The 25,380-nt window shown below is 40.1% G+C and overlaps 1 protein-coding gene across 1 annotated transcript in view; it reads right to left on the bottom strand.

The window, feature by feature from the left end:
- The window catches only part of slc25a26 (solute carrier family 25 member 26), a 54,050-nt gene extending 44,927 nt beyond the window's left edge, over positions 1–9,123 (bottom strand). Inside the window, exons 1-4 of the mRNA XM_061042330.1 lie at positions 8,953–9,123; positions 7,122–7,278; positions 5,620–5,738; positions 131–235 (exon numbers count right to left, since the gene is read on the bottom strand). Coding sequence (XP_060898313.1) covers positions 131–235; positions 5,620–5,738; positions 7,122–7,278; positions 8,953–8,985 — 414 coding nt within the window. The 5' untranslated portion in view covers positions 8,986–9,123. The remainder of the gene's footprint in view (positions 1–130; positions 236–5,619; positions 5,739–7,121; positions 7,279–8,952) is intronic.
- Between the last annotated feature and the right edge of the window lie 16,257 nt (positions 9,124–25,380).

The raw sequence follows: 25,380 nt of genomic DNA, 5'->3' as shown, positions 1-25,380 counted from the left end.
TATATTATGAATTAGTTCTCACACCAGCCTTCAGTAGTATCTGACTGTGGTTTTCACTCAAAATGACTTAGCTATGTCCCTAACACACAATCATCCTGGTGAGAACTGAAGCCAAAGTTAACCTCTGTACCTCTTCACTGAGTGTGGCCAGCAGTATGCGGTAGGTGCCAGAAGATGGAGATGCCTGGGTTCTCTGCTTGACCACCTCCGTGGGCACCCGGATCAGACACGCCACCTACAGGATGGAGAGAGCATTACTGATACAAGCTTTGCTTTTGACATTGAACCAAGGAGAGAAATTAGATCAAGCTTGTGTCCTAGAAAAGTACTTTAGCTAGCATGCAATTCTGCCAATTAACAAAACACACAACAGACATGACAACTGAGTAACAGGTGTAAAGGTCATCAGGGTAACATGCGTTCTCCATTCACACTCTTACAGTGTGGATGTAGACACTCATTCATACACACTTCCAGCTTCAAGTTCCAACCCATGCACCATATGTCAGAAAGAAATATGGACTCCCAGCAGCTAGTGAAGATAGACATGAATATTTATGCTTCATAACTACCATGGCCCTAAAGGTAGGCAGGAAGGCATACAGCTGCCCACCTGGCGACTTGATTTCCCATTATCCTGATAACGGCGGGCAATCTCACAGAGCGATTGGTGAGCCGCCCCCCTGCTGCGATTTCCCCCAGTCATACAAAAATGCCAGTTCTCCACCAGTGCCACCCTCGAAAAAAAAAATAACCATGAGGTGGGGTGAGCACAAAAAAGAAAAGAGCAATGGAGCAACAGCTGCAACAAAGATATGATAGTGCATCTTTTCCTGTTTTCAGCCCTCTGTTCAGCAATCCATCGTACTGATTGAGCTTTATTGCCAGAACAGAGAGAGACAAAGGGCCCTGGAGGGTCAGGCACTATTTGCGTACTGTGTGCAGAGGCTGCCTGACAGCTGCAAGAGACGTCACTTCTGTCAGCCACTTGTCCTTTCTGTGGTCTCGTCCATGAGACACCAAGGACACCTAATGAGCAAGAATGGGAATATATGTGGAGCACAGAAAGGATAAGTAAGCTGAAAGTCAAGTGAAATCAGACTGAGCTGAAAAGGGAGAGTTTTTGTTCTGCAGCTCTAACTATTGATTATAAATAAAGTGTATTCCTCAGCTATGTTTTGACCTTTACTGTCCAACTTTTTGTCACAAGAAATGGAAGTTCTAGCTCTTTTCAACGCACAATGAGAAGACAAACCTGATTCCCTGTGTATAAGAGCACATACAAAAGACTTGAATAGGTGTCTACAAAAGGACTCAGCGCAAATATTTTTTGGTATTTCAGGTGAGTAAGCCTCTAGTCTAGCTTCATCTTCAATCACAGTGCAACAGTACCACCAAGTGGCCAAACTTCCACCACCATCACCTCCCTGTTATAACTGAGCTTGCTGCATCCATCTCACAGATCTCATTTACCCGCCCTTTGGTCAAGTAACCATTTATAATACATTGTACATCATGTTTTCCCCGAACCAATTCTCCAAAGGACCAGACCAAGGTGGCTAAATAGAAAGAAAGTGGCTATGACAAGTAATTACTGACGTAATTGGATGTGGGGCCCCGAGTTGAGACGGCCTTTCCTCTCCTGTCACTGCAGAGGGGAAGGCAGAATGAGCCAGAGATTATACCAAATAAATTAGGGACATTGTTTATTTGGGAGTAATTTCCGCGCCTAGGGGTGGGAAGATGGTGTTGATTGGAGAGAGGACAGAGTGTGCAGCCGCCGAGGCCATTTTAGATCTCAGAAAACAGCGAAGAACGGGGGAACAATGATGATGAATCAGGGCGATAAGGGGCTGGGAATTCAAAAGGCTGGAAAAAAAAAACAGTGCGAGTATGCTGTAAGATTTTCAAAGAAGAACAAACAATAGACAGAATCAAAGAATGGAAGGTGTCCCTCAACAAATCAGGCTTGCTACCTCACGTTTAGAGGAGGCACTATCTGGATGACAGACGTCTGTTTATTCCCTGTTTTCCATGCCCTTCATTCTCAAAGCTTTCGTCTTGCTTGTAAACTTATTATAAACCCATTGGCAGGCTTTTAAATTCCTGTCCCATTCATTTTTATTTACAAGCTGTTGGATTCGTCAAGTGCCGTTAATTAGGGAGCTGTCTGCCCGTGATTGGAGGCCCTCAGTTTCCCTTGGCCTGTTGTTGTTTATCCAAATGACAGAGTGTGTTTTCAATTCCCAGCGCTGGCCTCCGAACAACAAGGTAAGCACTGGAGACTCTCAGCAAATTATCAGCATAGCTGGTGAATCAATCAGCAGATTGAATCATTACATCCCCAGTACTCAGTCCTCAGTACTATCACATGCACATGCTTTCCTACACTGCTGGCATAGAAGCGAGCAATTTGGAATTCTGGGTCTTGCCCAAGGACAGCTGGGGAATCAAACCCGTGACTGTCTAGTTAAGAAATGACTGACTCTACCACTGAGCCCAGCCGCCCCCCAATAGTACAATACAACATAACAATACAATACAATACATCTCATTTGATCAAGAGACAATAAGTGGTACATACTAAAACAGTGACGCCTGGGAAGACCAAAAACTACGACATCTCCTTCCCTGAAATACAGCATGAACCAACAATTATTCCAGTACCAAACTTCTTCCAATTTTCTGTTTTCATTAAAATGCCCAATCCTGGAAATGTATCATAGCACAACAAAGGTTGGAATGAGGTTTCTATAGGAGGGAAAGAAAGCGAGGTAATAAAAAGGGTCATAAAGAAAGGGGAAAAGATGAGGACACCGTGTGTCTCTAAATTTGAAACAACAGCCAATAAATCACAGAGCGTGGTTGATAGGCGATGCATGGATTATTTCTGAGTGCAAGGGAAAGTGGCTGCCAGTTTCTACCACCAAATCTCCTCCCTCCTGCACCCTCCTTCTCGCTGTCCTCCTATCTTGTCATGTCACCCTGTATTTTCCAGTACATCCTCCCATGGACGCGTTGTGTTGAGATGGTGGTGGCGCTGAGGGGGTTTATGGATGCGAGAGAAGCCCGCCGCCTGGCCTTGACAAATGAGCTTTCAGGGCAGACGTCGGGCGAATGGGAATGAAGATAAATCTGATCTAATGGCTGGATAACAGCCTGCTAGAGCCTGACAGACGCCATCAGCTTACACATTCTTTATAGGAGCGTCCCAACACCACAGTCACACAAATACCAGGACGCTTCAGGCTGGGCAGATTTCTCTCATTGTCCTGAACCTGTGTAGGTCTTTCTCTCAGCAACTTGTGACTGTCTGCATCTCTGTCCTCCCAGTCTATGTCTGCCATGCCCAATGTTTACATACATCACCAACATTAAGGGGATTTACTAAGGAAAGGCAAAAGTTACGACACTGGAGAAATAAAATACAAATAAATGTCTTCTTTAGTACATACTCACCCCCTGCTGTGACAAAAATTGTAACGAAGGACCTTAGTTTGGAATTAAATATCAGATTGGTGAGGCTGCTCTCTTCTACCCCTTAATGGGCATCAGACAAAAAGTTTGACTGTCAAGATTGTAAAAAGATTTGAGTGTGTTTAGGGTGTTGTCTTTTCTCTTTTTCAATTTCCATCCCGTACTTTGAACAGTATAAATTCTGTGCTAGAACTCCCTCTGGTACGATGATAATACACTCTAGAAAGTTAGTGCCAAGTCGAGCACATCATCCACAGAGGGAGACTCTGGGGATGGGATTAGCAAGACAATAAGTCCCATGATGCTTCTGTTGTGTGAACGCTGCAGAGTGAGAATGCTTGGATTTAAAAAAAAAAAAAAAAGGACACCTGTGGAAAAGATTTTGCACTCATGAAGGAGTGGAGTGGGATAATCTGACCAGCGACAAATAACAAGTTGCTTATCCTTGCATTAAGTTCCTATGTGTCAGAGCCTTCCCTCACTCAGCTGGACCCACTGACAGAAGGAAAAGTAGAAGGAAGAGCAACAGATAAACACCATGTCTGGCTGAGCACAACAATTAACAGAAGATGGAAGATTAATGGGAAAATAGCGCGGGTATGGCTTAAATGCTACCAAAATAAAAGCAATATATATTTCTCAATAGGAAATATAAGAAAATAAAACTTTAAAGTTACAAAGTAGATTCAAAAAGCAAGCAGGTGAGATTGTTGTCTTCCTTAAGGAGCCCGAGAAGAACTAAGGGGAGTAATGTTTGCAGTAAAAAAAAGCTGAAAAATCATGCTGAATAAACTAATCCATTAATCAATAAAACGTTTTAGCACTACATGTAACTAGTTTATGCAGCCTCTTGGCCAGAACTAAGTCAAGCTTATGTGAGCACACCAGTGCAATAACTTTTAATTACAAATCATTAGCAACGCCTGAGGAGAAGAAGAATCATATGTGGCAGTGGTTGCATCATAGTGCAAGCGTAGAGACCCTGGGTAGTACTCGGGGGCAGCGCTAGAGTAGGCCTTTCATGGCTAAGCCTGAAGATTACTCGCTTTGAACAAGACGTATCCAGTTGCCAGATTGCAGTGGGATACCGCCCCTGCTCCGCGCAGCTCTGCTCCTGGGATTTTATGCCTTTGATGTGCTCAAATCCAGAACAGCGGGGAAGGAGTTAACGGGAGCTGCAGCCTCAGGTTCACCTTTTACCCTCACATCGACTACGCACAATAGACAAAAAGTGGAAAGATGCACAGATTATAACGATAAGTCATAAACTCCTCCAGTTCTGCATGATTGCTATGATAACTGTGACATATCTCTCTTTGTTTTTCTGCTAAGAGTATACGTTTTATACTCTAATATTATATGAATTTTTATCAACAATGAGAGACCAAGACTTAGAAAAACTCCAGCAAGAAGAACATCCTTCCATGTGGAATAATCCCATTTCATAAACATGCAAAACTTGGCTAAATCACATCCATCCAAAAGCCATGAATACTGAAAACCTAGTATTTTGCAGAAAGCCACGGTGGTATAGCAGGGGGTGTCCCTCTTTCCATACCCCCTATCTATGTCTACCTTTCTTTCGTGCCAATGTAAGTACGCCTGGCCCCCATATGGCTCAGACTCTCCGGTTCCGTGCGAGTGATTTGGAGAGGATGGGCTGAGGAAATTGCACCGTTCCTTGTTGGTTTCAAGCCTGAATTCCCCAGACTAAATTGGCAGAGTCTAGGGGCCTGAGCTGGGAAAGTAGATGAGTCAATAGGCAGTAATGAGATCTTATTTACCCAGCTTGTGGGGGAAATGCTGGGGCAGTCCTGAGGAAGCTCTTTTAACTCAACCAGCTGGACTCTGGGGTCCAGAGCCAAAAGAACATACTTCCCCTCCTCCCCTGCTGCCTTCTTGTCTGTTAAATTAGAAAGGCAATAAAGGACATGCCAGTGGTGTTCATTTTTGTACAAACAGATCAGACAAGTAAATAAAGGGAAGAATGAGTACATGGAAGAGCAAGAAGATGTGCTTTCGGCAGCTGGCCTCTCAATGAAGGAACAACCGAAGTCAAATATTTAAGGATTACTGGAAAAGTAAAAGAGCAGCGGATGTGCAGAATCAAAAGTTGGGAGAATGAAAGACAGGCAAACTTACGATTTCTCCCAGGGAGGCGGCCAGCATATGAGTGACAGGTGCTAGATGTGGTGCTTCTAGCACTCCTCTGGCGCCGAGCAGGGACTTTGTGCAGTCGTAGGTGACAAAGAAAGCAGCGGCTGAAACCAAGCAGAACCACAGCCATTTAAGGCCCATTAGTCAACCAGCATACAGCAATTAATATCCCTCACTACCACTGACAGGGGAGACACTGAGGTGTGGACGTTTGTGTGTGTGTATGTGAGTCTGTTTCTGCGAGTACAAGACAAGGGGAAAGCTCTGAAAGTTAACAGTGACTCATTTAGACAGAGTTGTTTCTCCCAATAGTCAAAGAAATGTATCCTGCAAGAGAGTGGAGTTCGTGAGCAGACTGTAGAGAGCAGATTGGATAGGTTTACAAACAAAGTACGAGACCATTACCTCACCGTTATCAGTCTCTCTCTGAGAGGCTCATACAAACTGCTTAAGCTTTCTAATATACCAATTTATTCAATACAGTGCAGTATTAACCGCTAACTCAAGAATGTGATACGCCTTGGACAAAAAAAAACAAGCTTTAACCACTTTGAATGTGCATGGCACTTATTACAAACGTCTTTTTCAGCAATATTTCAGCCCTGCAGAAGAAGTAGTCTATGTCTGGTTAATTTGTAGTTTTGCACAACATGACTGAAATTCGCCCACTTGTTTTGTTTTGTTCATTGCAAGAATGGTATTCATTCAGAATGTGATGCCACATACTTTCAGTCAGGACAGGCATTACATTGAAGAAGCTATCTTTTTGTTGTTTTAACAAAATCTTGATTTAGTGAAACTGTGAATCGGGGGGGTTGGGTGTGGCAAATTTTTCTGTTAATATCACACTCACATCCCAGATAAATGGTTTGAATGATTTATTGATCAGCGAATAGAAGTGCTTCTATCTCCACTCTATTCAAGCAATACCACACCAGAGTGAGTGATGTACTGAACATCAGCACTGCCGTCATTTGCGGAAGATAATCACAGAGGTACCAGCTACATTAATCCAAAGGCCTGAGTGCTGTAACACTCATCTTAGGTGGAGTGATACATAGTGTGAAAGGCCCAGTGATGGTGTACTCCACATCAGCACTCATAGAATGCCTCCTTGTCTTGGTCAGAATTTACTGCTGTATAGACAGTCTCGAGACATTCTTTTAAGTATTTTCTATTTACTGTTCTTCTCTTCTTTAGTTCATCATTATCTTCCATCTTCCATACAAAAGTCTGCCTGTAAAGCTGTCGAAACAATCGTCTGGTTGTGTTTTCTATCACATACTGTAAAGTGTGTTTTTGGATGCAATGCTGTGTTGAATCAGACACTGAAGAATCTGATTTTTTTTTAAGCTGCCAACCTGCAGATGACGAGGTTTTGTTTTTTTGGGGTGTGCATGTGCTTCAGGGGAAAAACATCCAATACAAACAATACTGCACCTTGAAGATTCATATGAGAACATGTATCATCACAATGACTGTCGTACCGTTGGGGAAGGAGCCGACAGCAGCAGATGGGACTCCAGCGTAGATGCCCCTGAAGCCCCCTGCCTTGTAGAAGCCCTGCTGACTCTGCAGCCTTGTCTTAATAGTGTCCAGGGGGAAGAGGGTCAAATCCACACACATCCCTGCACAGCCTCCTGCCTGCAGAGACAATCACTTTGTGAGACTTTATGAGGGGGAAACACACTCTTTAACACCAATGAAGGAAGATATATTTAGACCTTTCACTTAATTTTATGTGCATTGATTTTATGAGCCACATGGGGCATTGCTGTATGTTGTAAACACAACACTGAAAGTTTCAGAGCAAAAGTGGTGAACTTGTTAGTGGTAACTACAACAAATCAAGCAGACAAAGGGAAATATATGTATATGTAATGTATAAATAAATTGAAGTTCTTTTTGTGTCAGCTCAATATTCACCCTCCTTTTAGCTCTTGTTTTGTCTACACCAACTCCTGGAAGGTAATATCTGTCTCTTACGCTTCTAAAAGCTCACCCATGCTAAGCAGCTAGCTTTTACCTTTGTCAGGAAGAGGTGTATAGTTGACTTATCAGAGCTTTTATCACTGAAAACATATATCTGATGATGCTGTTGTGTTTAATGCTAATAATCATGAGGGATTAGGATGCTCAAAAATATTAAAGACGCAAACTGTACATTACAACCAAAATACAGCAGAACTTTAAGTAACAGAACATAAACGTAGCTATTATTTTCAGTAAAATCCAATAGAACTCTGGACTAATAACTCTGAAGCTATCTACTCAAAAGTACACTCAGTTCACTGCACATTGCACATATTGCACAAGCTTACTTTTTCTTGAAATTGTATTTTTATTTTATTTACCATTTTGTTTTGTACCTTTTGCACAATTTAGAATTTATTACTGTAAATATTATTTATCTTATCTATTTTACCTTATCTTATTTTACCTTACTTTGGTTGTATTGCACAGAGACAAACGCAATTTCGATTCCACTGTATGTCTGACATATTTTGAAATTGACAATAAAGTTGACTTTGACTTTGAGATGTTTCTTTGTCACTGTATTATAAATGAGTTATTATAATAATGTTTTATGCAGAAGCCCAAGGGTCTTAAAAAGGAGCGAGGACCTACACAGAGATACTAAAGTTCAGCTAAACTCCCTCGTCTATTAGTCTGACCTCTCTTCGTCTTTATAGGTCAATTATACGATATCAATTCCTCAAAGTCAGCTTAAAGCTCAAAAGCTTGTCATTTTGCCTTTTGTATATTTCTATATTTAGCCTACTATCTTTGCAGACTAATATTTACAGTCCATGATGTGAAGTCATGACCTTCATCACCTTGTCCTTCAAAGTCACCTCAAAGGAAACATGAAGCATATGTATTGATGCTTCAGCATGTATTTGAGTTGAGTATGTTTCCTTGTCCATCCTTATCTCATAACAATCATTGTTTTAGTGATGGAATAAAAAGATTTTCGTCGACTGTAAACTGTAAGTCGGTCGTGTTTGTATAATAAGATTCATAACACTGCGGCTGTTCCCTCTTGGGCCAGAAAACCACAACATGGAGAGGAACAATAACTGTTGATGTGTCAAATAAAAAAGAGCTGCCCTGCCCCCTGGCTTCTTTAAGTAGAGACAGCGCATTCCTCTTCCTTTTTTCTGGTTTGTATGAAGAAAAATACTTCAGCTCCTGTGGTGTTATAGTTTTTAAACACGAAGAACCGAATGCATTTGTCATTACTAATAGTAAAATTCAATATTGGTGTGTGACAATACTATTTTATCGTTGTCATTTTTTACTAAATTGCCACCTTACCACAAGGGACGTGACAAACGCTCGTCTCTCCATCCTCCGCTCTCAAAGTCTCCTCTCGTCGGTCGTGCAATTCGTGAAATTACACCCGTTTTGCATGTTCGACACTCAACCTGAATCAAAACATGCCTGTCAAGGACGCTGCCATCTTGGTTGAACGGCTTCCGCATGACGTCATTACGCATGTTGCTCACGTGATGTCGAACGCTTCTAGCGCGAGTTCATTTCTGTATTTACAGTCTCGGTCACATTTCTAAATCAAGACATCTACGCTTTATTCATTTATTTTTGTTTTTTAACTTTACTGATAAAAATAACAATACAGGATATTTTTCTGAAACAGGAAATTAACGCAGAAAAACAAACTGGATAGACAAAAAGTACAAAACGGTGAGATGCCAAGGGATGCTTCAAATCAAAGCATTTTGTGAAGCATATAACAGACGTACATAAATAAAAAAAAACATAAAATTAACAGACAATATAAGTCTTAATTGCTTAGTTTTCAGTGCTTTGTGAAATTGTAGAATAAATCAGGGAAAAAGGCGACAAATGTATAAATGTGCAATAAATGTGTGATATTCTCTGGGTTGAGTTTTACAGAAAGTATAGTTGGGGATTATTCTTGTGAATTTCATCATGCACTGATTTGTGAGGTAAGTTATATTTAATCATTTAAAACCTCTCTATTTTTTTTGTTAATGAAAAATTAGTGAGGTAGCATCCTAACCATTTTCCATAAAGAGACAAAATCATTCCAATAAAACAAAGCAGACGGTACAGAGATATTTGCCCCCAGGGACAGATAGCGTTTTTTGAACTGAAATGAGAAAAAAATAAATCTATGCTTTAGTGGCTTTATTGTCCCAGCATTTCAGATATTAAAGTTCAGGCATGTATCGATTGTATCTTAATGTTGTTGTGCATTTTGACGGCTAATATTATTGTTCTAAATTTTTACCCATTTTATATTTGCTAGAAATGTTGCTAACAACTGGGAAAAGTCTAGAAAATAAATAAACTTAATGACACAAAGCATTAAAAGATGGAAAGAATAAGGTTTAGGGAGAAGATCCAATCACATTTATCATATTTAAAAATTGCACCAGTCTCATTTAGTTTTAAGAAGACTCTCATAAATTGAATTTGAAGTGTTTATTTGACCATGTGATTAAATGGAGTCATGTACTGACACAACACAGTTATTATCATTGGGGGGAAAATGAAGCCTAAAAGGGAGAAAAATAGCTCTTGTGACCTACCTTCACATGCACTTTTATTACCATTCAATAACATTACCCTGTATGTCTCACCTCTCCCTCTTGATCCCACTGAGTGAGTGTGCTCAGGTGAGTTTGTTCTTTTCTAGTGACACGCCGACTGGGTTATTTATGGGCTGTTGTCAGCCAGGCAGCGCCTCCTATTAGGGAAGAGCAGGCGAGGGGCCGCCACCTCTTTATTCAGCCCGGACCCAATGATGTCTGGGCTGAGTGCGCCCAGTTTGAAGCTCTGTGCCCGTCATTCATCTTGTTGATGCGGGTCTCACAGGGATCCCTTTGGATGTGAGCCCCAGCTGGATCTGTAGCGGGCTGCTGTCTTGATCTGTATTATGCCCGGGGATGGCAACAGCATCACTTAGCCTCTGCGTCTCACATTTTATTGTCTCAGTGAAGCATTTCATGTGCTGCAGAGTACAAAAATGTCCTTTTCTGTGAGTGACTTTTCTATTGCTTTGGTCTATTTTAGTTACATTTTACTTTGCTGGACTTATGCAATGGATATTTATTGTCACACTACTTACTACTTCGTTTACAATGCAGACCTTTAGGAAGACTTTGTCCCTCAGTTAAGTCAATAAAAATAATGAATTCTGTGCCATGTAATTGATTTTGTCTTCTTTCACTTGATGTCGACAAGTTTGTGGTGTCCAGAGTGCTGTCTGTTCTGTCACGTAAAGTCATTTATCACCCTGTCACAGGACGTCCTTGGGTATTGGGATTTTTGTCATTTGTGCTCCAAATGCTAAGTCTAAAGGAACAGTTAGTAAAACCTTCAAAAGTGGCGTTAAAATCTACAGCTACAAGACTGGATACCCATAAACACTTGTTTAATAGGTTTGTTACCTCTGAAAGTTTAATATGGGTCTCTTGTCCAAAAAAAGTAGTTTGAATCAATGCGCCTGAAACATTTATTTACTTCTGCAGCAGTGATGGAGCACTTTTATTCCTGGTCAAACTTACAAGCAGCTTGTAGGCTTCACCTTTTCTCAAATGACTTTTAATCAGGAACCTGTCAGGAGTCGAGCTCTGACTGTGAGAGGAAGAATACTAATAGAAACAGAAATTGGTCTGCACCAACGGGGGTGTGTGTGTTTTTGATGAGAGCCCTGCCAGGGGGTAGGTGAATTTATCTATAGAAGTTAATGTTTAAGCTGCCTGGATGAGAGCTGGAGTGTTCAGTTACCCCAGTGTAAGGTCAATGAGAAGCAACCAGAGTCTGGGCAGATTTGCAGGGAGCACCATTGATCTTGACCCACTCCGAGTATGATCTCAGAGATAAAAGGGAGGAGACGAGAGGGGGAACTTATTCACTGTCAGCCACAAGTCAGCAAAGGGCAATTCTAGCCTGCAGGCTGTCTTTGAAACACCGAAGGGCAAAATCGCGGTGGATTAAGGCGCGAGGTGGGGAGGGGGAGAAATGCAAGCAGCCATAAGTGTTATTGTAATAACACAGAGCTGCCAGCTACGGTTGCACTCCCTTTTAGAGCATGTGTGCTTTGTGACAGCCAGAATGAACTCAGGATAAATAAATAAAAAGTCATGAGATTTGCACAGGTGAGAGGGTGTTTAGAGTTCCGACTAAAGTTTTTAGACACATTTTTTTTTTGCCTGTGTGTGTGTGTTTGTGGACTATGTGTGTTTTTTTTCAGACAGGGCAGATTGCTTATCTTCAAATGAATTTTCATTACCTTCATTTTAAAGGCCGAGTTGCTCTTTTGGACACTGTTATGAACCGAGCATTGTCTCTTTTTTTCCCCCTTGAGAAAGCACCATCTGTAATGGTCATTATTTGTGAGCTGAGAGGAACACACATCTTGAGTGTGACACGGTGATATTATTCATGAGACAGGATGGCCGAGCAGCGTGTTAAACTTCATCGCAAACATAACTCCTGCTCATTAGCCGGCCTAACATTTGCATCATTAGGACAGTGCAACAGCAGGGGCAGGAGGAAATGCAACTAAGCGCCTTTCATATAACTCTGTTTTTTTTTTTTACTCTCCGGATGATAGGCTACATGAGTCCGTGACAGGGAGGGAGAGCGGTAAAACGAAGAGAGGAGGGAGGTGACAGTAGGAGAGGAAGGAGGTAGGTGAGATGAAGGGAGGAGAGGAGAAAAGAAAGGTTAGAGAGAAGGAGGAGAACAAAAGAACATTCATTATAAATTCACTGAATCGACAAGCTGTCAGGCTGCGCTGCCGTCTACGTAGTGTATAAGCCTCTGCTGAACTATTGACTCCTACGTCACACCCAAAACTTCTCTCTCCTCTCTCACCTCTGCTTGCATTCATATCACCTGTTTCTGCTGCTCGCTGTCTGCTCTCTATTGAACCCCGTGAGCCTCGCAAAGCCACGTCCTCATCCTATCTACCCCTTCCCCCTTTTCTCCCCCTCTGCCCTCTCATCCCGTCTGGGCCAGTGGTTGAAATATGAGCTGCCTGTAGCATATTGATCCCATGCCTAGCTCCTGCCTGAAGATAGATGGATCACAGACAAGGCGAAGCACTCCTCCTGATGCCTCCTTCTCCTTCTCCTTCTCCTCCTCTGCAGCTGTAGCAGTGGCAGTGCCAATGGATTCACTGGTTGATATTGATTGCGACGATCAATTTGGCCAACAACGCATGCTGATGGATTCTGTTGTCATTGTCTCAGTAGGAGCTGAACAGAGGGCTGTCACACAGGCTGAACTGTGATGGCCTTCGATTGGTCAGGACGTGTGTAATCAGCTCTGTGTTAGAGCTGTCCAGTGGCAGGGGCCACAATAGAGGCATCAGTTGTCAAGACCTCCTTCACCCTCGGAATAAATCTCTGAAGATAAAGCTTTAAATAGTATGCAGATTATTTGATGTGTTTACTCATTTATGACAATTTTAAGTCATATATGACATCATATGAGATAGACTAAGGCAGCCATTCGTTTATTTGCAATGGGTCATTGTTCAAGCAAAGGGAGAGCTAACAACTTAGCTTAATTAAGCTTAGCTTTATGCTTTAGCTTTTTTTTTTAGCATAGCTGTACAAACCTTATCTTAGCTTTGCTTAGGCTTATTTACTTCACATAGCTTAGCTTAACTGTACTTCTCATAACTATCATTGTAAACATTGTACATGCTTGTGACGGGGTCCTCTTTCAAAACACCCAAAAATCTTAAAAACACAGGCGTAGTCGAAGACTGCAATTGCAGTGTGTTTTATTTTGTCAGATATTTACAAAAAATATATACAAAAACAGGAAATATTTAAACTATTTACAAAACAAAAGTCTTCCAAAAACAAAATTCCACATGAGCGAGCAAACAAAACTGCACTTCAAAAAGAAAGTCTCCAACACACCAACCTGTCTGAAAGCAGCAAGCAGCCATTTTTTAAAGCAAGAAGCCCCTCCCACTGGACGTTATGAATGACATAACATTTTAAACAAAACACACATGAATGAGATGGTTTTTAACCTGTTACATTCATATGGTCTACTCATCACTAAACTAAACATTTTAATCCATATCTATTTAACACCACAGCAATGTATCTGTGGCGATACTTTGTAAACAAACACTTAATTAAACAATCAATCACGTGATTACTATTGCGCGCCGCATCCGCCTATTTAGAATGCGGAAATGGGCCCCCTCTGTTTGGCCCCCAAACGGGACACAGCGGAGCACCAACGCACCAACGGTAAGAATACTATGAATCAATATATATACATATATATATATATATATGTATATATGTATGAAAAACAAAAATAGAGCTCTCAAGTGTGCACCCTTGGTCGCGCTATGAAACGGAGAGTGATTATAGGCGCACTGGCAGAGGGAAAAGTTTGGCGTGTGTGTGTGTGTGTGTGTGTGTGTGTGTGTGTGTGTGTGTGTGTGTGTGTGTGTGTGTGTGGGTGGGTGTGTGTGTGTGTGTGTGTCGGTGTGTGTGCTGACTGCAGTCAATGACGGAGCCGCTCCGTCACAATGCTAAACATCAATCAATCAATCAATCAAACTTTATTTATATAGCCTAGCACCTTTGAGACAAACTGCAAATTGCAGTTCAAAGTGCTTAAGAAGAGTGCAGAAAAGTTGTTGACAAAAAGTAGTTTATAAAATCATTGATAAAATCATTGAGAGACTAATGCACACCAATAAGAATTAAAAGATATGTATAAAAATAAAATAAAATAAAATACGACACATAAAAGCAACAAGATATTAAAATAAATACATAAGAGGAAAATATTTAAAATTGTCATAGGATAAAAAAGACAATACAGTAATGTTAAGATTTGAATTGATATAAAACACTATATAAAAGCCAGACTGAATAAATGAGTTTTAAGACTGCGTTTAAAAACATGTTGGGACTGTTGTCAATGAGAAAAAGTTAGAACCCTGATGTTAGCACAAACCAGCTGTTTCAACTGGGGATCTTCTTCTTCACAGTTCAACTCTGATCGAGTTTCTGCAGTTGATCGTTCTATTTTCCCTCCTTCCTTTTGGGCATCAAAATGTTTACCTTAACAATCTTTTGCAATGTAGGAAGATATTGTTGGAAACTTGGGATGAGCAAACAGTTAGTTAAACCTCATAGCTGCTTTCACCCCCATTCAGGATTTGATGGCAATCAATTTGATTCAAAATGAGGTAAGTTTCAGCATGTTTTAATCTTATTAGCTGATACAACATAACATTTTATTTTGAATTAAACTAAGTAGCCAAACTGACTTACAAGTCTTGTTGTGTAAGAGCTGCGTCCCGATAATCTGTTCACATGGAAATTAAAATTTGGGATGATAAAATCACAATCTGCTCTTTTTTCCTTCACCTGACCTTCACATCTATGTTCAGAATGAAAAATCAATATTGAAATTTGAGGTATTGTACCGGCCCTGAGCAGAGTGGCAACAATATTTAGGGTCACAAACTCTGATACTGTAAGTGCTTTTTTATCAACAGGTTGAATTATCTCTGAAGAAATGTGCTGACTGATGTGAAAAAAAAAAAAAAAAGGAAACTGTGAGCAGCCAGTCTCCTCGCTGAAAGCACCAAAACAAAAATTAGTTCAAAGGAGATACAGTATCTATTCATCACAACTAGTGTGGCTGACTTCCACCCTTCGCTTACATCAGCTGACTGGCCTTTCTCTGTTTTGGTTCTTGGCCACGGATGACACGTGCATTTGTCACGGCCTTTAGTGCTGAGGAGGAGAAGGTGAGCGCACCCAAACCAAAATTCTTCACAAAGCAAAATGAATCCTGGGAGCTTTGTGTGCAGCATCCTGTGCCCTCTGATAAATCACTTCACTTGGTCTCCCTTCTTTATACCGTACGATTTAGCTTCTTTTTGCATTTAATATTAAGAACACCACTACTCAATGGAAAAGATACAGAGGAGAGTCTAATGTATTTTTGTTGAAACAAAAACATTAAAGGAAAAAAATAATGTTTCCTTTCACGTGTTCCTCTCTTTTCTGTAGCCTAAGATGATCCTTTCCAGTTATGGAACATTTTGTTGTGAACACACACACACACACACACACACACACACACACACACACACACACACACCTCATTGACTCCACTAATGCCAGCCTGTCTTTGTGTCTGCAGTGACAGATATCCCTGACAAAGCCTATTGCCTTCTGGTGGCTGATGCCTCAGCGTGGCTTTTAACATTTCACAAAGCATCTTGCAACACTGTAAGCCTCTGTCATGTATGACACTGTCTCTTTAAGGCCCTTTAACAAAATAGATATGACATTGGCAGACGTTGGTTTTCCATTTCTTTTTGTTTTTTGTTTAGTAAGAACAGAGGATCTATATTTTGTCAATGATGATGTTGTGGGAGCGGGAATGATCTGGATCTGCAAAGCAACATTTCTCTTGTTAAATACTAAAAATTGAATAAAAACATTTTGAGACTTTATGTCTTCAAGAGGCGAGATGTATTTAGAGTACATTTCAAGCTGCCAAGAACTAGATGCTAAGGCTGCGATCATCTTCTATTTGAGAGATGGGCTGTCGGAGACCCTGCCATCAGTGTGTGATTGTATGTGAATGAATTAGAGAGAATTCTGAATGGCAGGTTGACACCTTGATCAGAAGACTTTGAGGGCGTTATACAAGTGCAGTCAATTGTTCCATTAACTAATTACAGTTGGGATGATGATTGGGAAGGATGCAATGTAATACTTGTACTTACTCTCTGATGTACGGCGCTTTGGATAAAAGCGTCTGCTAAGTGAATTGTAGAATTGTAATAGAGCTTGACCAATTTTTCAGCTAGCTGATAATATCGGTCGATATTAGCATATCCAGTGACTATCGTATCGGCTAATTTTATCGCAGGTATCTGCCAATATGATTTATTCACCAGTCAAGTAGCATTTCATTTGAGTTTCATTGTATTACACTAGCAGTTCTCTTTCACCAACAGAGTGCGCTATATGATTACAACAAGCAGTATCACCATTCAAAGTGCTGCAAGTACATGCAGTTACTTTCCAGTTGACTGCAATTGAGGGATAAATGTAACAAATGTGTTTATCTATATCTATCTCTACAGATCGAACATAGATCTCAGAAAGATATCGGACAGCCCTACAATGTAATTTCTTAATTTCATCTTCATCTTTTTTCCATAAATTTCCCAAACCCTTTTTTCCCTTTAACACAATAATCCATCTGAATGCAGATAAAGGACCCCAGAATGGAAAAGGGAACATTTGATAGGAGTCTTATCCTCTTGCTAACATGTCACCTACTACATCTTAGAGGAAATCTTTACTCTATTAATGATCCTCTGACCATTTTTCTTTTAGCAACACTGGGCTCAGGCTTCACATGTGGAGCACAAAGTATAATTTTTACGACGACATCACACAGCTCTGTCAATATCCACCAGTGCCATGTCTGTCTGAGAGCTTACAGTATGTGTGGCATGTCGAAAGTCTGCACTGTGCTAAAGGCCTGTTCAGCACAGGGACCAGATGTGAACAAGTAGATTTCATCTTTGCTGGCAGTCATTCTCTCCAGGCAGCTGCAGGTGGATCAATAACACCGGTCCCCCGTCTCCGCTTGAATGAGAGACTCGGAGTGGCTCTTTTGGCAAAGGCATGTACAGATACATTCGCTTTGTGTGGATCGATTTATGACATGAACATCAAATAGGAGAGGAGGACAGAAAATGGTGTGCGTGTGTGTATGACTCTGTATGTGCGTAGACTCCATGCAGGTTTCTCTATCACCTCCTCTGTGGGTCAATGAAGACGGAGGAGCTGCATTACAGAAAAAAATATGCACAAACATGCTTGGCAATCCAGTCCTATCTGTTCTGTCTGTGCAGCCTAATAGAAATATAGATCTGTTCTCGCATGCCCCCCTGTCACTCTGACATTTGATTCATCCCTTCATGAGCTGATTCAATATCTGGCATGGGCGTGACACGCTGACGCTTTGTGACGCTTTAAGTCACAGGAGATATGTGACAAATTGTTGCCTTGAATGTGAAAAATGTTTGTCATAGATGAGACCTTTAATCAGAGCACAGTGGGAAGAGATGACACGGTGAACATTAGCATTGCCCTCCTCTCCTCTGCATTCACCTTCAGGTTACATTGGAGAACTTTTGTGTGGGGTCTGGAAATGAAAGTATCAACCAAACTGTGATAGTGATCAACTCGGCACTCTGTCGCAGACTACAATTATGATTCAGCAACATAAATGTTACATCAGATTGTCCTCTGCTTGCAAATAATGACCTTTAAAACAGTAAAGAGTGAGCACCAAGGGAGAAGCTAACCTTTACATTTGAATAACATCTGGACAGCGAGGGCTGCTTTACTGCAGTGTCAGAGTGCCATCTAGTGGTCAAATACGACACAGAAATTCTACCTTTTCATGTCATTTGGATAATGTGATACAAGGAAATGATGGGTGGAGTATTTTTTATCCTCTCAAATAAGCAATGCAGCTCATATTTTGTAAAATATTTGAATAGTGAAATCAATGTCAAAATAAAGGCATAAAATAATTGCATCAAAAAAAATGATGTGGCTTCATTAACCCTGCATTCATAATTTCTGTTCTTCCAATTTATCAGTTGTCAGACATTATGTATTAGCAATTTTCACCTCCAACACATGGGATTGCTCCCATCAGATCAGTGTATAGGAGGAAAGTCTTTAGGGACCAATGTGCCTGATTGTGTGGTAATAAGCCATTAGCATGCTAATTTTACCATTCATCTTTGCCATAATTGCCTTCATCAATATGAACCGAGGCTGCACAGACGTACTTTGTAAAACAAAGTTTTGGTTTCTTTTGACGTGCTCCTTCACATTGAGATTAAAAATGTGTAATGTCAGGACAAACAGCACAGTATGCACCTTTGGAGAAGAGGGTAAATGTAGAACTCTCTCTATTAACGATTTCCTATCTGACTACCTTGGAGCCAAACTGGCAACCCACCAGCAAAGACAGTGACTAGTCCAGCAGCTATTAACAGAGCAGAGCTGCCTGTACAGGGCAAGTCATGAAAGCTCATAAGAGTCAGCAATAAAGGCAGATTAGAGTGAGCTTCAACATAGTGTGGTTTTTAAATGGTTTAATCTACATTCATGCAGCTCGGGAACAGGATAGACCTCATTAGACACCAGCCACTGGTTACATTTTACTTCCTCTGCAGGTCAGACAAAAGTCAAAGAAAACAGCAGCTTCACTGGTATGTGATTACACCTGGTCATAAATCTCAATCAAATATTTATATTAAAAATACCCTTGTGTTTGCTGTTTAACTGGTAATTAAAATGTTGAAACGTCTCCTGTACAATCCTGAACAGTTTTGTTAAGAGTCTGTTATCTTCTTTGATTTTCATTGTTGGGTTGAAAGAAACTGGATGAATGGCTTTAGATGATGAAAAATAAAGGTGTAAAGCCTCACCCATCTACACTTTTTCCAACTCTTTCACATGGATGTGTAATGCTGCAAATAATTGAACCCTTCTAAACACCTATCAAACTAAAATGATTAAAGTTATTATCCCTGTTGACAATCTAGCACCCGTGAAATCTGCAAGCCTGGTCAAAGTCCATACAATGATGTGCCATGTTGGTCTAATTTGTCACAAAAACATCAAATAATTAAAAAATACCAAAACTCAATCTGCTTATACAAAAAGGTTCCAACTTTTTTGCACAACTGCACCCTACAAGCAAATGTATTTAAAAAAAAAAAAAAGACTAGGGCATTTCTCGATGTAAGGCTTTCTTTGGCAAATCAACATAATTCTGACAATTTAAGATTTCCAACCATAACATCGACCTCATGTTTCAGTGACCTTTTGTTGCATGGAGGCTGTTCTCATGCGGAAGATTCACCTGGGGCTCCAGATCTGCTCAGGACCTCATCCCACCTGAAATCCTGGATCCTTACAGGATTTAGGTCTCTGTGGGGGTTCAATAGTCTTCTCTAGAAGTGCAAAATAAAGACGCGTGTTGCTTTGCAATTTTTTTCAAAGGGAAATAACATGTTGTTCCTCTACAACCCTGTGGCCTGCAGATGTAAATCATAGGAACAATGTTTGTTTTTTTAGGGACAAGTAGTAGGATATTCATTAGTTGTAAGTCACTTTTTTCTTTTGTATACAACATGTAAAATTAGAAACACTTCATAAATTAATTTAAAATGATATAAAATGTTGTATTCGATCCAACCTATATATTTGATTGTAACAAAACTGTTATTTAATGGATTATATAGCAGTTATCAAGTCTCAATCTGCAGCTTATCTGTCCCAGTTAGTTCAAAACAAAGAGGAGGACCCACATGCAGGAAAACTAAACTATATTTAATTAACATCATTTAAAAAAAAAGACCAAAAGGCAAAACAAGACAGGCTTCTTTAAAGTCCAACTAAAAAACCAAAAGAAACAACAAGAAGCAACCAGAGAATAAATAATTTACATCTACGTCAGGAACAAGGGTAGGAAGACGGGCTATTTTTACCATTTTGCCAGAAAATGCTCTCACTCGTAAACAACAAGCAGACCGTCATTGCAGGAAATCATGCAATTCTTCTGTATCATTATACAACATGCATTTATTTGTCAACACTAGCACGTCTGTTAGACAGTAGTTTACTGTAAACATGTTTTTCTTGTTGTCACCAGTTCCATTTTTAATGTGTTGGTATAATGTGGTCCACACTAATGTGCTGAACTGTCAAGAGCCACAAAGACTTTTTTTAATGTGAAGATGCTGACTTTGTGTTTGGCCAAATCAAATACTAAAGTTCATGATACGATATAACGTAGATTACAAAAGCAATATAAAGAATCTTTCGCTGGAGGTTGCTTTTCTTTATACGTGGGATCAAATGAGATTTTAAACAGATTGGATTTTGTCTGTTCATAAAGAAAGTGCATTCTGGTATAGGAGTTACTGAGGGAGCTGATATTGAATGTTATGAAACTTTTGTTGAAGTATGAACAAATCTGAGAGCACCCTGCTGGTGTTGGATTGAATATTGGTTGAGTATTTTTCTATTACGTTACACTTTTATCTGTTTCTTCATTTACATTATTTAAAGCTTTATAGCTGTACTGGTTGCTCTGAACGAAGATTTCACACAAAATACGACCATTTATAATAAGCTTATAAGAATAAGACATTGTAAGAGAATAAACTAGATGTTTGTTCAATTAAAAAGTGATACGTTAATAAATAATTAAAAACATTTGAGTTATATAATATAAAAAAAATAGGAATCACAGACTTTATATTTAAGTGCATTTTCAGTATTTGTTTTGTTATTTTAAATAAAAAGGGAATTTAGATGCAGGACTAAATAGGTTAAGAACAATTATTATAACAGAAGCAAGAAGGGGAAAAAAACAATTGCTGAAAAGGGGGCACTAAAAGGAATAATTAAGGGTGAAGAAAAGGGGGGCAAGAATATCAGCAGTTTTAGTGGTCAACCTAAAATGAAACAACTATTACATGAATCACAAGGCTGCAACTTCATACTGCTAAAAGCTGAGCCACCGTACTCGCCACCAGGGTTTCATAAAGAATAAGAGCAGGGAACCATGGACCAACTGTCTCGATCGGTGCAACAGCCAAAATCTCATTAATCAGTAGAACAGACACATTTCTAGTCTAATAGAAGTTGTGCATACCAGCAGAAACTCAACTGCAGCATGCCAGACAGGAGAAAGAGGCCTGCAGGTACACATACATAAGCTGTCCTGATTAGTGGTAATGTCTACCACATTAATAATGACTTCAGCGCTAAGAAATGATGGATAGATTAAGTGACAGGCCTCCATTAGTGACCTGTGTTTTTAATTTATATTAGTGGTTCCCACTAAATGAATCCATGACTTCAGGTCGAGAAACAGTTTGTTGAATTGTAATTACATGAGACTGCCATTATTAACTCCACTGAACAAGACATTGCCCATTACCTTTAACTGCTTGTTTGCAGGCATCACAAATTAGCGCTAATAGCTTGCAGTAAACACAGCTAATTACGCTCCACCACTACATTTCCTCCAACATTCTCTTTTTCTTTTGCTGCCACGAGTCTTTCCATCCTAATTGGTGTCGTCATTGTCTCTCATCTCAGAAAACTGATGCCATTACATTTCTAACAGTAATGTTTCCAGACGCCTGCAGGCCCAGTGAAAATGACTCTGTGATGTGTTCAATGATCACTGATATGTTCGGCACTCTGCAGCTGTTGGCTATAAACAGTCAACACATAATAGAAAATGTTGGAGTAACAATAATAAATGCTTGCAGTCAGGTTAATTGGTATACTAGCTGCATTTATTTGATTTTTTTTAGGATTATTTATGTAATATTTTGCCATGTAAATTCCAGAGGTGTTCTGCTATTGCTGCAAATACCTTAACTTTCCAGCAGAGGGGGCACATGTCTTTCAGGCCAAATATGAAAACGTCACAGGAGGAAACACTCACACATATTTCCCCTCATGCTACATTGACGCATGCTTTTTTATAGGTTATGGATTTCAAACTATGAATCCACAACAACAACAAAAAAAAAGTGTTAAGTGTAGTTTGCAGTTCAACCAGGGAACTGCATGTCTCGCACACTGTTTTCATGCAAAACTGTCACTTTCCCAGTCAAGTTTCAAGCTAGGTCTGATCCTAACTTGATCCTCTTCCATCAGACCCGTCATACATCTGCACCTCCGTCCCTAAAACTCACTTGAGGAAAGAGGGGAGATGTTTTAAAGAGTAACCCCTGATCTCAACAGACAGAGGTTAAGAACATGTAGGTATAAGGTATTAGAGCAGAGAATATACAGCGCTTTACCTGAATCCTAAGAAATGAATTACACTGAAGTTGTTGAAATCTGAAAGCTGAGCTGACGAGTAAGGAATTATGAAACTTCACATATAGCAAACAACAATGAAGTTTTCAGGAGAGAAAGTTATGAAATTCATTTTTAGGAATTTTTTTTTTTTTTTTTAAAGAGCTTCAGCAGCAGAGCAATAAAAGGTGGAATAAAAACAAGATCCTAATCTTTACCAGCTGCTGCAGGACAAGAACAAGTGAGAGAGTTGGTCTAAAGTAAAGGGATTGGGCGTAATTTCTTATGTGTCGCCCAAAGCTAATTGTCAGATAATTGCCGGTCCCTGCTTTCCTCCCAGCTTCAGGTTGTTCAATTAGATCAAAAGCTGATAAGTGAGTCTTGCTTTTCAAATGAGCTTCTCAGAGGGTTGCAGGTTGGAGAGATATATCCACACCGATGATGTTGATGGCCTGCAATACATCAGGAAGTCAGTACAGGGCAGGGATGGATTTGTTTACACACACAGCATGTTTTCTCTTCACATGCAGATACTGCTGACATGCATGCAGACATGAATAAAACATGTACACTGTCATGCAGTAAGGAGTTATTTGCATGCACATATACAGAATAAGTGTTATCAATGGCATGTGAAGCAGGAATATTCTGCCTGATTAAAATGTATCTTTGTATATATACACACAGTACTTTCAAAAATGACACTTTTCCTCAGGGCCCCTGAACATTACCTCATAATACCATAGGCTATAGGCATTTAATATCCCTCTCTCTCTCTCTCTCTCTCTCTCTCTCTGCTCACCTCCCATCTCAGTTCTTCTCTGCCAGGGGTCTAATCCTCTGTGACTAATAGGCTGGATATGAGGATTATTTTTTTTACCTGCCCAGAGACACAGTAAAATAGACACAGAGAGGGAGAGATGAATGGATATGTGAAAAGCTGATCTTTTTAATGGTATGACAGAGTCGGTCACCATCCTGCCCCCGACTGAGCCAGAATCAGTTTGAGTGCTTATACCAGCAGTAATGAAGCCTGAGAGCTATAAGGTAGTTTCATGTTGGAGAAATGTAGGGCCAAAACAGGGTTTAACTGCATAACACTGAATCTGGAAACAATTGGTCATGTTTTCGTGATAGTCTTCTTTTTCTTAAGATTTATTTTTTTGGCTTTTTATGCCTTGATTTCAGAGACAGGACAGAGGATAGAGTCAGAAACTGGGTAGAGAGAAAGTGGGGAGCAACATGCTGAAAGGGAGCCTTAGGTGCAGGATTTGAGCCCAGGTCGTTCGCTTTGAAGTACTGAGGCCTGGGACACACATGCTAACTGCTAGGCTACCAGGGCCCCTTCGCAATAATCTTCTGAATCCAAACCGATGTTCGGAGACTTTTTTTTTTCAGTATTCAAACACGGTCTGTCAAGTTCAATAAGATCATGTTTTAGTTTCCTGTTTATTTTATCAGTCATTTCCTATTTTATTTTGTGCTTACATGTCTCTGTCTTTCAGATCCCGCTCCTTGTGTTTTCCGCCTAGTGCGCCCACGACCTGATTGTACTCACCTGCATCTCATTATCCCCTGATTGTCTGTGTATTTAAACCCAGTGTGTCCTCCCTTATGTTGCCTGTTCTTTGTTTTTCTCCTCGTCATGCCTCTTTCCAGCAGTTTTCTGCGATTTGACTATTTGCCTGTTTGTTTTTTTGCCTGCTGCCTTTTTGGAATTGTTTGACTAGCTTATTGATTACCTGTGTGTGGCCCTGGGCTGTTTATTAAACTCTGCCCCTGTGTGGTCCTGCATTTTTCATTCCTTTCATTCTGTCTTGTTCTGTTACATACAATGTGAGCTCTGATCTACTCAAAGGATTTCTGCTCAGTAGAGAATACGCTGTAGTTCAATCTCTCCTCTTTTGATAGTAAGAGAAAGTCAAGGAGTTTCATATACTTTATCTCAGCTTAGAAAAAACAGCATACAACAAAACAGACCTTTGTATTTTAGCAATGTAGCTCTTTATAGCCTTCTCTTCACTGAAGCCCAAATCAAAATCAGAGCTACAGTCATGAACTAAAGTACTTTTTGCGCTACATGAGTCTAATGCTATTGCAGCTCTGTACTGATTGTAGGCTGAATACAGCCTTCAATGTGGGCTTGTCTGGGCTTAGAGTTAAATGTGAATGTAAGCATGCTAACTGCCAGTAACATGGCTCACACATCTTCAGTAAAGTTTTGTGTTAGCATGATAACGATTACCAATTAAATCCCCAGTGAGGAGTTATTAGATGGTTATGAAACAGACTAAAATGAAGTAAAGCCTACTACTGATGCCTCTATATGACCAAAAAAGCTAAGAGGACTGTCTGTCAGCAGAAAATGAACAATACGGTCATTATAATTGCCTAAAACTGTTGCCATGGTTGTAGTGTGAGACAAACAGGCTGAAGTTTTCCAAATCAAAAAGTCAAGGTGAGTGATACAATTTACTGTTAAAAGAAAGAAGGACATTCTTTTCTTTCTTCTGTCAAAAACCACTACAGCGCTTTAAGATAAACATAAAGTATAGCTGAGGCGTGCTAGTTTACTGGGGGCATTATAGAATTGGACAAATAGAGATTTTGACCTGATACAGGGGAAAGAAAAAAAGTCAGATGATAACTAAAGTCATTGGGATATATTGTCAAGGAGCCATGAATTTTTTTAAAAATACATTAAAAAAAAAGATGTTAAGATTAACACAGTGACATGGTCCGCCTTAGCGATGCTGTTAGCGTGGCTAAAACCTTTACTGAACGTGATCTCAGGGAGGGCCTCGTGCAGGTTTGAAAGGATTCC

The sequence above is a fragment of the Labrus mixtus genome, chromosome 7 (genome assembly GCF_963584025.1).
Source record: "Labrus mixtus chromosome 7, fLabMix1.1, whole genome shotgun sequence".
NCBI lineage: Eukaryota > Metazoa > Chordata > Actinopteri > Labriformes > Labridae > Labrus > Labrus mixtus.
Note: the sequence above shows the minus strand (reverse complement) of the source record. Positions and strands in the feature narration are given on the sequence as shown.